Below are 15528 nucleotides of genomic sequence, written 5' to 3'. Positions count from 1 at the left end.
ATTTTTCATTTTACATTGGTCATAGTACAATATATACTGTAACTACAAAAAAAGTGTTAAGCTTTATACAGATAAATGATCAAAATTCACATTCTTTCGAGTGTGATGCTAATGGTCTAATCCGGTTCAATGTTCAATGCTAAGCTAAGCTAAAAGTACTGCTGCCAGTTGTTTAAAGGGATACAGCTGCAGCCAGAAGTTGACGAAAATTATTTATATTATTTATTAAATTACTCATTAATTGTATTTTATTAACATCTATCACTATCCCAACCCTCACAGTAATGTAAAAACAGTATTTATATGGACTATTATTTAGATTATTTATTAAATTACCCATTCAATTGTATTTTATTAGCGTCTAGCCCAAGCCCAACCCCTCAAAGTAATGAAAAAACAGTATTTATACAGAATACTATTCATATTATTTATTCAATTATCCATTTAATTGTATTTTATTAACGCCTATCACTACCCCAAGCCTCACAGTAATGTAAAAATCCGTATTTATTATGTAATAATATTAATAATTATTGTTAACTTCCGGCCAGAGATGTCTCTCTTATAGACTTTACCCTGCCAGAGCCATATATCAGCTGAATGGATTCAAAAATGGTCAAATTCAGCGGATTAACTCTAGAAGAATTAATAAAGGAGCCTATTTGCAAAAACAAAAAACAAACAAAAAAAAAAGTCCCTTTAAACATACTCAACAAGAGCTCTTACACCTTTAATTGCATAATCTGCAAACAAAGCAACTGTGTTTCCAAGACAAAGGTGTGACACACACACGTGACCCCGGTAGGTCCAAACGTGTAGTTCTGACCCACTGCACACTACAGGTCAGAGAACAGAACGGCTCATTCTGATCTTCACAATCTTTTGGACTCTGGTACACGATGCATTTGCACTATGGCCTACGATCAGAGGTTGAGCAACAGAGACCTCAGAGCAGGTGGGCGCATGCTGAGCACTGAAACACACCTCAGAGAATTAGCCAGAAAAAACAACAACGCCAGAAACGGTTGTACGGGAAACGGGTTGTGTGTCATTTTAAATAGCTTAATATGAACAACATTGTAGAAAATACAAGGTATTTAATGTTTACTTGTCATTTATGAACGCTTGATTTCCACTTTGACAACTTTTATGAAGAAAGAGGTTCAACAAGGTTATTTTATTGGAAATTTGTGAGGTTGAGCTTTGTGTTTGGGTCAGTCATGTAGATTAACTTTTAGAACTGTTTTTGATCATTTAATTTAAAGAGTTAGTTCAAACAAAAGGGCAGCATGAAGGTCGCTGGTTCACATCCGGGCTGGGCCAGTTGGCATTTCTGTGTGGAGTTTACATGTTCTCCCTGTGTTGGCATGGGTTTCCTCCAGGTGCTCCGGTTTCCCTCACAGTCTTAAGACATGCGGTACAGGTGAATTGAATAAGCTAAATTGGCCATAGTAGTGTATGTCATACCTGCCAACAGGGCTTGACATTACCTTTCTTGATCACCAGCCACAGTGGCTAGTGGTTTTCCAACATTACTAGCCACTCTGCATTTTCACTAGCCACAGTTTTGTTGTTGGGAAAATATCTTTTATATGCATAAATATTATTAATATATTTGACATGCTAAAATTACTTGATTTAGATTTTGTGTTTTGTCCACATGCCTTCTCATTCATGGTTTTATTTCTATTTATTTTGTTTTTATTTATTTAATTAATTTTATTAAAAATATGCACAGTTATCCGTCCTCGCTAAAGGTCTTTTAGATCACCAGTTAACTACACATAAATGGAGAGTATATAATCTCATATTAAAACAATGTTGTTGTAAAAAAATGATAATTAAACCAAATAAACAAAAATAACCATAAGCAAAACAAAAAAAAAGCAGGTGAAAAACATACAGTGTGATAATGGTAAGATGATCACACGGTTAAGGTCAATTAATAGTCTGTTTAAAGCCAAAGCAGCCGGTGCTGCTTACAAACAGACATATTTGGAGCTCTTGAAAGCAGCAAGACTGTGGGTGCATTAGAATAACTTTTTTGTCTGACTCTTTGAAACAGAACTGATCGCAGATGCATTCCAGGCACGGTTGCTTCAAGCAAGGAAACAAGAGTGCTTTATACATTCGTGCGCATCACATCAGCTGTTAGCCCGAGGGATCATCCTCTCATTCAGTATTCACCTGCTTTCTTCTGCTCGCGCGGACGCAATTCTATTTTGTTAGTCGTGCTGTTTCTCAATTCTAAGATCACATTTGCTCGCATATTGGGTCATTCTTATAGTCGAACCCTGCTTTTAAAAAAATCCACAATTTAAAAATTATTTTCAACCAGCCAATGTGGCTAGTGGGAGTGACTGTATAACCCGCCAAAGCTGAAATCTACGCGCAATTGGCGGGTTGGCGGATGTTAATGTTAAGCCCTGCCTGCCAACAATCCGTTTTTTCCCAGGAGTCTCCCGTATTTCAGACCCATCTACCATATTGATCTGTCTCCTGGAAAACTAGCTGAGTTATTAATAAATAACCTAATTACGGTAAAAAGTTGGCTTTTTTTTGTAAATTTTTTCAAAACATTACTCACAAAGGTTTAAGGGTGCACTCACACTAGGCTGTCCATACAGTGCCAGGGCACGTTTCTCGGTTCGTTTCACTAGTGTGAGTGCTCCAAATCAAGACCTGAAACTGTTAATAAACAGGATTACAAAATGATGAAAAGTAATTGTATTGTATGGGCTATTTTGTTTAACAAAGTGACGTTTAAACAAAGCAAAAGATAATGAAGTGCAAAGTATTTCAGAATAAATTAAAAAAGGAGCTTTCCTTTCTACCATATTAATTTGCATAATGACAGCATTTCTAATGCATTCAAATATGCCAATGTAATTGAATACTTTTGAACTAACAATGGTCTCTGACAATCATACAGAATTTGATTATTACAACATATAATCATGGCCTGTTTTATTTTATTTATTTAAATATTTTCCCAGGAAGGTCCCGTTGAGATACAATATCTCTTCTACCAGGGAGTCTTGGTCAAGACAGCAAAGGACAGTAACAAAAAATATGAAAATACATGTCAACACAGACACACTGTTAATGAGATTCAGTACTGCTGCAATATGTATATGTAACAGAGGCCAGCCAGTGAAGTGCTGTGCAGGTAAACTCCTCTGACCTCCAGAGGTGCTCTAGTGACAGATGTTAGAGGCCCTAGTCTTTAACCACCTTGTTAGAGCAAACCAACTCCCATACAAAGAGCCGCCAGCTTGATTCCTGCTTGGAGAGGGTTGGATAGGGTAGGGCCACTTGGGTTTCTAAATAAATATGTTTATATTTTTTTAATAATTTAAAATTAAGGGCTGATTTGAACACTGAGGTCTTAAGAAGAACACAGTTGTTTACGTCAGTGTAATTGCCATGACAGGCATGTGCAGAGCTGGAATGCTGGATGAAAGCCTAGTCAATATTTTTGAGCAGATAGTGAGGGTTCATTGAAATAATACGATGGAATATTCAATGCGGAAACAGCAGGGACTGTGGGTATCCGTCAACCAACAAATGAGCTTGAAACACAACCCTCATTAAAGGGAGCGTTCACCCAAAAATGAGCACTTACTTACTATTTATTATAAAGAAAGCTGAAAACCTCTGAACATCGACTTCAAAAGGAAAAATTATTTCTATGGAAGTCAAAGGTTACAGGCTTCAACTTTCTTGAAAGGATCTTTTTTTGTGTTCAAAAAAAAAAAAGAAATTCTGAAACAAGAAGTTTTGGATGAACTATTCCTTTAATGTCCACCTTTAAAAATTGACTTCATCAGGTTTGTATCAATGTAGACTGCACATTAAATCAGAGAACACAAATTACAGCAAAAACGACTGAAAGGTGATAGTCCATTGCTGTAATTCCTGACAAGAAGGGACATGACAGCTTGATTGTCCACTTTCAGGCACCTGTGTCAACTAATATTGGTTTAGTTGGACTATAAATGGCATACATCACCTCTTAATGGACGGCAACCTTGATTCTGCTGGCAGGATAGAGGGAAACAGTGAAGCTGTGGAAAATAGCTATAATTGTTCTGACCGGATAAAGTCAAAGCTTATAATGAAGCCTATTAGCCTGTAAATGAATGACCAGGACTCGGGAGACCAGTGTGTGCTGGTAGAGTGTGAGATTTTGGTTTGCGTTGTAACTTTAGAACATATCTGGCACATAATGAAAATAACATAACTAACTAAAATGGACAATAATAAAGAGCCTGTAGTAGCAGTTTTTTTTTTTTTTATGTGATGAACTTGGGATGCTTTTGCCGCGAAAATCGAAAGAATATGTCAAGACGTTATCACACACTTGAAAACTTTGTATACAAATAAGAATTATTAAATGGCCAAAATAAACCAGAATATGTGACAAAATCAGGATGCTTTTGTCGTCAAAAATGTAAGGACATGACATTTTCACATGCTCGACTTTGTATACAAATACGAATTGTACACTGAACAAGATAAACCAGAATGTGAGGAACTCGAGACGCTTTTGTCGTCAAATTGTAAGGATATTATGTGACGACGTAAACCAGAATATGTGACAATGTCAAGAAGCTTTTGTTATGTAAATCATAAGGAAGTGACGTGACGTTTGTTGTATACAAATACGAATCATGCAACGGTCAAAATTAAACAGAATATGTGATGAACTCGGGACGATTTTGTCGTCAAAGTTGTAAGGATGTGACGTTTTTGCATGCTCTAGAACTTTATATACAAGTAAGAATTATACAACGCCCAAAATAAAACAATATGTGATGAACTCGACACACTTTTGCAGAGAAAACTGTAAGGATATGACGAGATGTTTTCGCATGCTTGAGAATTTCGTATATAAATACAAATTATACAATGCCTAAGATAAATCAGGATATGTGACAAACTCAGGATGCTTTTGTCATCAAAATTGTAAGGATGTGACGTGACGTTTTTGCATGCTCTAGAACTTTATACAAGTAAGAATTATAAAACGCCCAAAATAAAACAATATGTGACGAACTCGACACACTTTTGCAGAGAAAACTGTAAGGATATAACGAGATGTTTTCGCATGCTTGAGAATTTCGTATATAAATACGAATTATACAATGCCTAAGATAAATCAGGATATGTGACAAACTCAGGATGCTTTTGTCATCAAAATTGTAAGGATGTGACGTGACGTTTTTGCATGCTCTAGAACTTTATACAAGTAAGAATTATATAACGCCCAAAATAAAACAATATGTGACGAACTCGACACACTTTTGCAGAGAAAACTGTAAGGATATAACGAGATGTTTTCGCATGCTTGAGAACTTCGTATATAAATACAAATTATACAATGCCTAAGATAAACCAGGATATGTGACAAACTCAGGATGCTTTTGTTGTAAAAAATCGTAAGATTACGTGACGTCTTCACATGCTCAAGAACTTTGTATACAAATATAAAATATACACTGCCCAAGGTAAACCAGAATATGTCACGATCTCAGGAAGCTTTTGTCATCAAAATCGTAAGGATGTGACATGACGTTTTTGCACACTCCAGAACTTTGTATACAAATATGAAATATACAATGACCAAGATAAATCGGAATATCTGATGAATTTGAGAAGCTTTTGTCATCAAAATTGAAAGGATGTGACGTGACGTTTTTGCACTCAAGAATGTCGTATACAAATAAGAATCATACAACGACCAAAATAAAACCGAATATGTGACTAACGCTGGATGCTTCTGCTGAGAAAATTGAAATGATATGACGTGATGTTTTTCGCATGCTCTAGAACTTCTTGGACAAATATGAAATATACAATGCCCAAGGTAAACCAGAATATGTGACGATCCCAGAAGGCTTTTGTCGTCAAAATCGTTAGGATGTGACATGATGTTTTCGCACACTCAAGAATGTCTTTTACAAATACGAATTATACAATGCCCAAAATAAAACAGAATATGAGATGAACTCGGGATGCTTTTGCACAGAAAATTGTAAGGATATGAGGTGATGTTTTCGCACGCTTGAGAACTTCGTACACAAATACGAATTATAAAACGCCTAAGATAAACCAGGATATGTGACGAACTCAGAAGGCTTTTGTCGTCAAAATCGTTAGGATGTTATATGACGTTTTCGCACACTCAAGAATGTCTTTTACAAAGAAGAATTATACAATGCCCAAAATAAAACAAAATATGAGATGAACTCGAGACACTTTTGCAGAGAAAATTGTAAGGATATGACGTGATGTTTTCACACGCTTGAGAACTTCGTACACAAATACCAATTATACAACGCCTAAGATAAACCAGGATATGTGACGAACTCAGGACATGTTTGCTGGGAAAATTAAAAGAATGACGTGCCGTTTTCGCACGTTCGAGAACTAAGTAAATAAATACAAAAGCATATACAACATCCAAGATAAACCAGAAAGAGCTTTTCCGTACTATGTCAATGTGTCATGTAAATAAATTAATTAATTTTAACTAAAGTCTCGCACTGCCTGATTTGTACAGTCTTTAGTCTCAAACATACTTTAAAAACTCATAACAGGATTTTATTTACCTTTTCCGTTGACATTAAATTGCAGAGCTTGAGTAAATATCCATATCATTATATATCAATATTTAAATAATAAAAAATAACCTAAAAAGACAGAGTAAGGTTTCAAAATGGCGAAAGAAACCATAATAAAAGAAAGAACATGCGGACAAATGTTAACACACTCGGAGATAAACTGTTCCATCCTTTATTAAACATAGCTTGCAAGTGATAAATATTACAAAGTTATTTCCTCCAAAATTAGCTTATTTTTTTTCAGTCAATGCATAATTGTTGTTAATCAACCGGCAGTAATCAAACAGCAATTTTTTTTTCATCTCCATTTTAGACAGTTAAATATCAAGGATGTGCAAAAGGTCTGGATTAATGTTCTAAATGAAAATAAAAACTCGACAAAAAGCACTTCTTTTCCTTGACTAAAATCCATAATCTTTTACGCCAATCTCTTTTTTTTCTTTTCTGTTTTTTTTTACTGTACACATTAATCATAATTTTCTTTTTACAAACGGATATTGCCATTTGCTTTAAAATTCAAACTGGGTAAATTGCAGCTAAGTCTATTTAAAAATATCTGACAGTTCAGATGGAGTTTAGAAAAATCAAAACGAAATGGTGACCCCAAAAAAAAAAAAACCTCTCTCCCACTTCAGCAACATCAACAACAAGAAAAATAAGAGAGACTTGCAACAAATAAAAACAGGGAGAGAAAGAACTTAATTAAAAAGAAAAGCAAAAATGGAAGAGAGAAGTAAAACCCGAGCGCTAGAACTCCAGAAAAGCTGATTGTCCAGTCAGAGAATTATGGACAGTGATTCCATGACATGAAACTTGAAAAAGTATATCTAATAATGTCACAAACCTTAGAATCGAAACTTGCATGAGTGCAAATTGTCCATTTTTTTGTCTTATGATTTAAAGGCTGAAGGCAATAAGCATTGGAACAGTCAAAAACAAACAAAGTTTTTTTTCTTCTTCTTCATCGTATACAACGTATACAATCTTCCATGAAAAAAATAAGAGCATTGTGATTCTTTTTTCCCAAGAAAGAAAAAAAAAATTAGGGATATATCGAAGAAAGTTATAAGCAATAGAAAACAAATGTACACAATCTCCCCTGTAGAATTTTCTGCACCCAGTAATTTAGCTTAAAGTAACGTTTCTGAGCATCGGCGTGCTTTGATTTTACATTTACGATGATGATCGCTTTGGATTTTGGTCAGGTGAAGGGGTAATACTGTCAAATGTTTCATCCAGTCCATGTTCTGTAAGACCAACACTTTGTTTGGGACATCAGAGAAAAGAAACATCACCAAACATCTACCAAACGTCAATGTTTGAAATAAAAAGTCAACCGTAAAGTAACGAAAAAAAATAAAAGTAGTAACATACGAGACTGTCCCATCACGTCTCAGTCCAAAGACTACAGAATGGATCAAACGCTCCACCAGAACAATGAACTTTTTTTTTCTTCTTCTTCTTCTTCTGCAAATACTACATACTACAAAAAACGTACAGCCGGGGAGAAAATGCATCTAAAGAGCTCATTCAAAAACAAGAGAAGAAGTATAATCCCATACATTTTGCACATTTGTTACACAATAATACACAGTGATCACAAAACGAAATGACAAGCTTCACAATATTCATGGCTTTTTGTTTGCTTTTCTACACAATATACAACCATTTTAATTTCATTTCATTATTTTTAATTCAAGGGAGAAAAACAAAAAAGCGTATGTACAATAAGTCATTATTACTTCTGACCTAGCAAATATCGTGTCATCATCTGTTCATACATTTTTTTTTCGTTTGATTAAATTTGATTTTTTTTCTCCTTTTTTCTTTCTTTTATGATTTTTTTTAAGAAACAGCTGAAATTAAGCAACCGAACGGAAAAAATGGAACTTAAATCGAGGAGTCAAACGGAAGTTAAACTTCAAAAATTCAACTTTCTCGTAAATATATGAACACAGGTATATGGATGCATCTAACACAGTCTACGAGAGAGAGTAGGAGAGAGAAATGAGTAGCTAGAAACACCCTATGCTCATTTCAAAAGAACCCAAGCTTAAAATACAGATAAACTGGAGATAAAGTCAGCCCTTTAGTAGCAAAGAGTGAATATAAAGAGACTGATTTATCATCCTTACTAGGAGGAACCAAAAAAAAAGGAAAAATTATAAATGTAAACATCCTATCATCTAATATTGCACCTGAAAATTTAATCCAAGGTAGCTTCAAAATTGATTTGTTCAAAAAAGTTGCATCGTTCCACCACAAATCAGTGGCATTACACAGGACACACTTAAAAAAAACAAAACTGCAAGAATCAGCGACTCCACACATGACAGAAATACGCATGTGCACAGATTTATTTCCAATTTTAGCTTCGCGTTTCCTCGCAGCTATTAAACATGACCTGCATGACAGACCTCGGAGTCTGATTTCCAAAACAACCAACAGTAAATGCTTAGGCTGGGGAGAGAAACGAAACGTTAAGTGCTCGAACTGGTCAACAAGCAAACGTTAAATCCTTTGAAAAGTCATTTATGAACCGAGATACTGAAACACGGAGCACTGCATCCATAACTGAAGGGACTGCTTGCATGACAAGGATGTACTAAAAATAGAAATGTTTCGCATACAAATTAAAGCACTGACAAATTTATTTAATCCACAAAAAATAGGCTAAAAACACTGCATTATGGATGCCAGGCCAGTAGGTGGCGATGTCATTTTGTAAAATAAAAGTTTTTTTTTGTTTGTTGTCGTCGTTTGGGTTGTACTTGCTCATTAATATGTAAAAAAACATACATGACGTATATTTTTTCACAAAACTGCGTTTTTGTAGTCGTAAGTCGTACTAGATTTTAAGTTGTACTAAAATAGCATTTTTAGGCCAACAAAAGGCTATTGGTGTGTACATGAACTGTGAAAATGCATAACTTAATAATTTAATATTTTTTCGTATGTTTTTACTATACGATAACGCCATTTTGGTGGGTGCATGAAAAAGTAATGTTTTGATTGCGATCATCATCACAATAACTACTAAAACGTGATTGGTGAATATAGTGATGTCATGCGCACTATATATTCAGTCGGTAGACATGAGCGGACACTTCACAATCAAAACAGTGAATCACAAAAGTGCATATGCGCATAACTTATTACAAAGTGATATCGCCACCTTCTGGCCTGGCATGCATATTACAATATTTTTGGGTAAAAAAAAAATTGACAACGATTTTGCCTAAATGCAAGACATAAAAAAATGAGAAAAAGTTGGTTTAGTAAATTGTGTCATGTATTATCCATCAATATGACCAAGACTATTAACCAACTAGTATGCAAATTCATCCTGCAAAAACAAAGGGACGTACTAAAAATGGAAATGTTCTGCATACAAATTAAAGCACTGACAAATTTATTGGATCCACAAAAAAAAAAGGAAAAATAAATAAATAAAAGATTAAAAACACCCAGGCCAGAAGTCATTTTGTGAAATAAAACAGTAATTTTTTGTTGTTGTATGGGTTCTACTTGCTCACGAATATGTAATACAAGTGTATGATGCCAATATTTTCACAAAACTACGTTTTTAACAGCACTAAGTCATACTAAAATTGCATTTTTAGCCCACCAAAAGGCTATTGGTGTGTACATGAACTGCAAAAATGCATGACTTCATTTAATATTTACTTGTATTTTTTTTACTATACAAAAACATGTTTTGGTGGGTGTATGAAATTATTATTTTGTTTTTAAATTGTGATTCTCTTCACATTAACTACCAAAGCGTGATTTGTGAATATAGTGACGTCATACGCACTATATATATTCAGTCGGTAGACATGAGCGAATACTTGACAATAAAAACAATGGACCACAACAGCGCATATGCGCATATTTTTTCTTCACAAAGGGATAGACACCTACTGGCCTGGCATGCCTAATACAACATTTTCAATCTTTCGCAGATCCATATTAACAAGTATTGTTTTGATAACAATGCTGCCTACATGCAAAACAAAAAAAAATATATTAAAAAGTTTGTTTAGTAAATCATTTATCATGTATTATATCTCAAAATGACCAAGACTTTTGTCCAACCAGTATGCAAATCCATCCTGCAAAAACAAAGGGATGTACTAAAAATAGAAATGTTCTGCATACAAATTAAAGCACTGACAAGTTTTTTGAATCCACAAAAAAAAAAAAAAAAAAAAGAGGCTAAAAACGATGTATTATGCATGCCAGGCCAGTAAGTGGTGATGTCATTTTGTAAAATAAAACACTATCTTTTATATTTTTTTGTTGTCGTATCGGTTGTACTGGTTTATGCATATTAAATACACAGACATGACGTCAATGTTTTCACAATACTGCGTTTTTATAGTTGTAAGTCGTACTAAAATTTAAGTCATACTAAAGTTTTATTTTTAGGTCACCAAAATGCTGTTGGTGTGCATATGAACTGCAAAACTGCATAACTTATTTTAATATTTGTATTTTTTTTACTACACGATAACGCCATTTTGGTGGGTGCATGAAAAAGAAACGTTTTGATTGCGATCATCTTCACATTAACTACTAAAACGTGATTGGTGAATATAGTGACGTCATGCACACTATATATTCATTCAGTGGACATGGGCGGATACTTCACAACCAAAACAATACCACAACATCAAAACCACAATAGTGCATATGCACATAAGTGTTTCTTCAGAAAGTGTTTCTTCGCCACCTACTGGCCTGGCATGCACATTACAACCTTTTTAATCTTTTACAGAAATATGTTAACAAGTATTGTTTTAACAACGTTGCCTAAATGCGAAGCATAAACATAAGTGTTTAGTAAATCGCTTGTCATGTATTATCCCTCATTATGACCAAGATTATTATCCAACCAGAATGCAAATCCATCCTGCAAAAACTAAAATCCCTAATACTGCATAATGACTAAACACTGCTTATATCGTCTCCGTTCAAAGCCCCAAGAAATGCTAGTGAAACATAAACAAATGTACCATAAATTGAAAAAACAATAATTCAACGTGGTGGTCGAAATGCATCACACATCACGCAAAAATGTCTTTCTCCCAACTCTCTCCGAGACATCGGATGGCATCCATACCTAGCTGAAACATTCTTGTCCTCTTTGTTTAACCTTGTTTTTTTTCCGTTAATTATTAAGAAGAAAAGTGCTCCTCCACAACGAGGCATCTCATGTGCATTGCTTTAACACGATGATTGATCCTTGTCAATGCCTTCTGTTAAAACTCACGTCAACAACAACAATCTACGCATAAACCGTTTTTTTTCCTCCAATAATTCCACTCATTTGCCATTTTAAAGATTATCGTCTCCCATGGCGGGTACCTTTAAGATACATAGCCATTTCAGATGAAGACGCCGCCTGACGAAAAAAACAAAACAAACTCATATAGACAAAAGGAGAAGAGGGGACGCAAAAAACACACAAGCAGAAAACCAAAATCTCAAAGTTCATGAAGATGGAGCTCTCCGGCTTCATTCTCCATCCGCTGTGCAGTGAAAACACAACGTCGCCACAAAAACCACTGCATCCTGTGAAAGTGAAGGCATTGAGAGACGCGTGAGAGATCCAGTTCAAAGACCTCCAACTCTACAGTTTCTCTCTGTACATTCGACAGCACTCTTCCGTGCTCGCGCAGGCTCCGTTTCAGCGTGTCGACAATCTCTGCGTAAGGATCAATCTGATCAATGTACATGAGTCTGTCTCGCTCGTTCTGAACCACAAGGTTCTCGGAGGACTTTCCCGATGTGCGACGCTACAAAGATTCATCTCTCTCAGGAATGCTTCAACCATTCCCACTCTGAAACTGAACAAACACAACGTGAGAGTCGAATTTTACAGGGGGCGACGGGAGGGAGGAAGCTTCGAAATGAACCAAAAGAAACGAGCTTCGATATTTTCGAGTGACCCTGCAATCTGGCATCCTCCCTCAGAAAAGAAAACATAAGAACGTAAAAAGATGCCACTAAAACCTACTAATAAGTGTAATAAGAGTAACTGTAACAGAAACAACAATAATACTAATAATAATAATAATAACTGTGATAATAATCGAAGTAGCAATAACAACAGCAATAATAAGTCGAGATAACAATAAAGAGCTTTGCTATAGTAGGAAACCGAAGTTTGAGATGCACGGACAGTCTGGTGTTTATAGTCTGACTGATTGAGCTGTTCTTATGGGTTAGTTGGGTAGGCACACGGACAGGCACTGCATGCGATGGGGTGATGGTGTGCGCGTGGATGTGTTTTGGGGGACGGGGATGTTCTGATGTAGAACAGAGGAGTGGTGGGACGTCCGGAGGAGTGGGGCGGGGGGGAGGATCTGCAGTCCCATCAGGCCTCATTTCTGCCCGGTGATGGACTGGGATATGGAGCGTGGGGGAATCATGTCGAGCAGATACTCCCGCTGACGGTCCGCTAGGCTGGACGCCTTGTGGCCCCCGATGGCTCCCGGATTTAGATAGGCAATATTCAGACCTGTGATGGAGGACGAGGATCAAAAGTAATGGAAGAAAACAAGAAGAGAAAAACAATATATAAGAAGTGTGATTAGATAATAAATGTAACATCATGTCCTAGATACACACAATGCAGCGAGATCAAGATATATAGGCGAGTGTGTGCTCCGCACAGTTGACACGATACTAGAATTCGATACCAATAGTTACTGAATTTTTAATAAGTGCATTTCCCGCTAAGATTTGAGCGCGTTCTTAAACAATGCAGATTTGTCATTGTGTTTAACAGAAATGACTGTGATGAAGTCATGAAGACTTTTACTGAGTGTAACTATAGATACAGGGACACTGAAGCGTTTTAAAGCTACGATTCATCAGCGTATCGCTCATACTGTATGTTAGCTTACAAACAAACCAGCTGATCAAGGTGACCTTGAAACGCTTCAGTGTCTCTGTATCTGTGGTTACACTCAGTAAACAGCGGTGAGTTTGGTGAAACAATGACCTTCACGGCAGAGATCTGCACGGGACTAAATTTTGAATCCCGCTCCCACCAGGTTTTAGTCCGGACCCGATTGCTTCTGCTTATATTCAGCATTTGTTGTCCCGCTGCCCACCTCACAAGTGACACACACACAGACAGCATCATGCTCTCTCTCATACACACACACACACACACACGCACGCACGCACGCACGCACGCACACACAGAGAGAGAGAGAGAGAGAGAGAGAGAGAGAGAGAGAGAGAGAACAACTCAGCATCACGCTGTCTCATTCACACACATACATACACATGCTCGCTCGCTCAGGAGATGGGAGCCATATTGCTAGGCCATCCCCTCCCGTCCAAAACTACACCAGTTAGCCGACCAGATTTCGTGTGGCGCATGAATAAATTACCAAATAAAGTGCGGGAGTGGTCGGCAACTGGTGTAATTTTGGACTGGAGCGGGTGGTCTAACAATATCGCTACCGACTCCCGAGCGAGGGAGCACGCGTATGTATGAGTGTGAATGAGACAGCGTGATGCTGCATTTAAGCTTGTTGTTGCCGTCCGTGTGTGTGCGTTTATGCGAATGAGAGAGAGAGCTTTGTGCTGACTGTGTGTGTGTGTTTATACAGACAGCTTGTTATAGGCTGTCTGGACTCTGTATAGCTGGGTGGTTTTCGGTTTTGTTCTCCCACCGTCGGTTAGCGGGAACAGAGGGTAGAAAATGGGGCGGGACGGGCAGCGGGACAACAAATGCTTAATATAAGCGGGAACGCTCAGGTTCAGGCTAAAACCTGGCAGGAGCAGGATTCAAAATTTAGTCTCGCGCAGATTTCTAGTGTACACTATGATTTTGTTTAAAATTCACTTTAATGTCTGTGATATGACTAAAAAGTGTCCATAAATGAATATTTTCCCAATTCAAATGAGTAGCAGCTTGGACCCGAAAACCACTTATACGTCACCACTTAACAAGCAGATACATAATCAGGATGTTGTTGTTGTTGTTGTTTTTGCTTTTAGGCAAAAAAAAAAAATCTAAAAGTTAAACACTTTTACTAGTCAAAAATTAGGTTCAACCCAACACGTGCGACCACATGAGCATTTACACATTATAAATGCGTTTTCAACTACCTCTGCAAAGCTTAAAACATTTTAGACTCAATTTACACCATCATCTTCTTGTAATCAGACTCACTGAAACCCATTTGAATCATTGTGCACAGAAAATCATTTAGTTGTAGTGTACCATGCATTATTCAAAAGCGTGCACTTACCAGGGATGTTGTAGATCTGCCTGCGGCTGTCGTGCTGGGGTCGACTGCTGCTGGTGCCGCCGCCGCTGGAACTGCTGCTGCCACAGCGCTTGCTCGTCATTCCCAGCAGCCCACTGGCCACTGAGAGCTGGGAGGCCTGGGCGAAGTTAGAGAGAACCCCCCGTGCGGAGCTGGACAGACCCCGCTGTAGAGCTGCCTGTGGCTGTGGAGTCTGAAGGAGAGAAGCAGAGAGAATCAGTCAGTTTCACGACTCCTCTCGGTACCATTAAGCAGATCCTGGCATTCAGAATCATCACTCATTAAACACCGTAATTAGCTGAAAGGCCAGAATAAAACGGCCTTTTGTGAATCCATAAAAGTGGTCTCATGAGATGCCAGCGTTTGTACACAATGAGCGGTCGCACCTGTCGGAGGGCATGGTGTCGGATCATGGTTTCTCCTTTGCTCACACTGGGCACAGTCTGGCCGGAGCTGGGGGACAGAGCCGCCTGCTGCTGCAACCGCTGCTCGATCTCCTGAAGAAATGAAAATACAGACGGATCGTCAGCAGGAGTGATGCAGACTAACAGCAAAGCAATGCGTACTCCGCTTCCCATGCAAAGGTTACCCAGCAAGAAGTGGTGTTT

At 37.3% G+C, this 15528-nt stretch overlaps 1 protein-coding gene and 1 long non-coding RNA gene across 7 annotated transcripts in view; one reads left to right on the top strand and one right to left on the bottom strand.

Annotated features, from left to right (window-relative positions):
• The first annotated feature begins 3693 nt into the window (after positions 1-3693).
• Positions 3694-7352, top strand: LOC148679838 (uncharacterized). Its single transcript, XR_015945481.1, has 2 exons — positions 3694-5015; positions 5253-7352. It is a non-coding gene; the product is annotated as an uncharacterized LOC148679838 (long non-coding RNA).
• The window catches only part of gatad2b (GATA zinc finger domain containing 2B), a 90534-nt gene continuing 81788 nt past the window's right edge, over positions 6783-15528 (bottom strand). The window contains exons 9-12 of one of the 6 annotated variants that reach the window (XR_015945220.1): positions 15307-15417; positions 13602-15113; positions 11362-13481; positions 6783-10546 (exon numbers count right to left, since the gene is read on the bottom strand). Coding sequence is in view for 2 of the 6 variants with exons in the window: in XM_087294642.2 (XP_087150768.1) it covers positions 13016-13152; positions 14903-15113; positions 15307-15417 (459 nt within the window). In the remaining 4 variants the exon portion in view is untranslated. 6 annotated transcript variants of the gene reach the window in all.

Source organism: Danio rerio, chromosome 19 (genome assembly GCF_052040795.2).
Source record: "Danio rerio strain M-AB ecotype USA chromosome 19, GRCz13ab, whole genome shotgun sequence".
NCBI lineage: Eukaryota > Metazoa > Chordata > Actinopteri > Cypriniformes > Danionidae > Danio > Danio rerio.
Note: the sequence above shows the minus strand (reverse complement) of the source record. Positions and strands in the feature narration are given on the sequence as shown.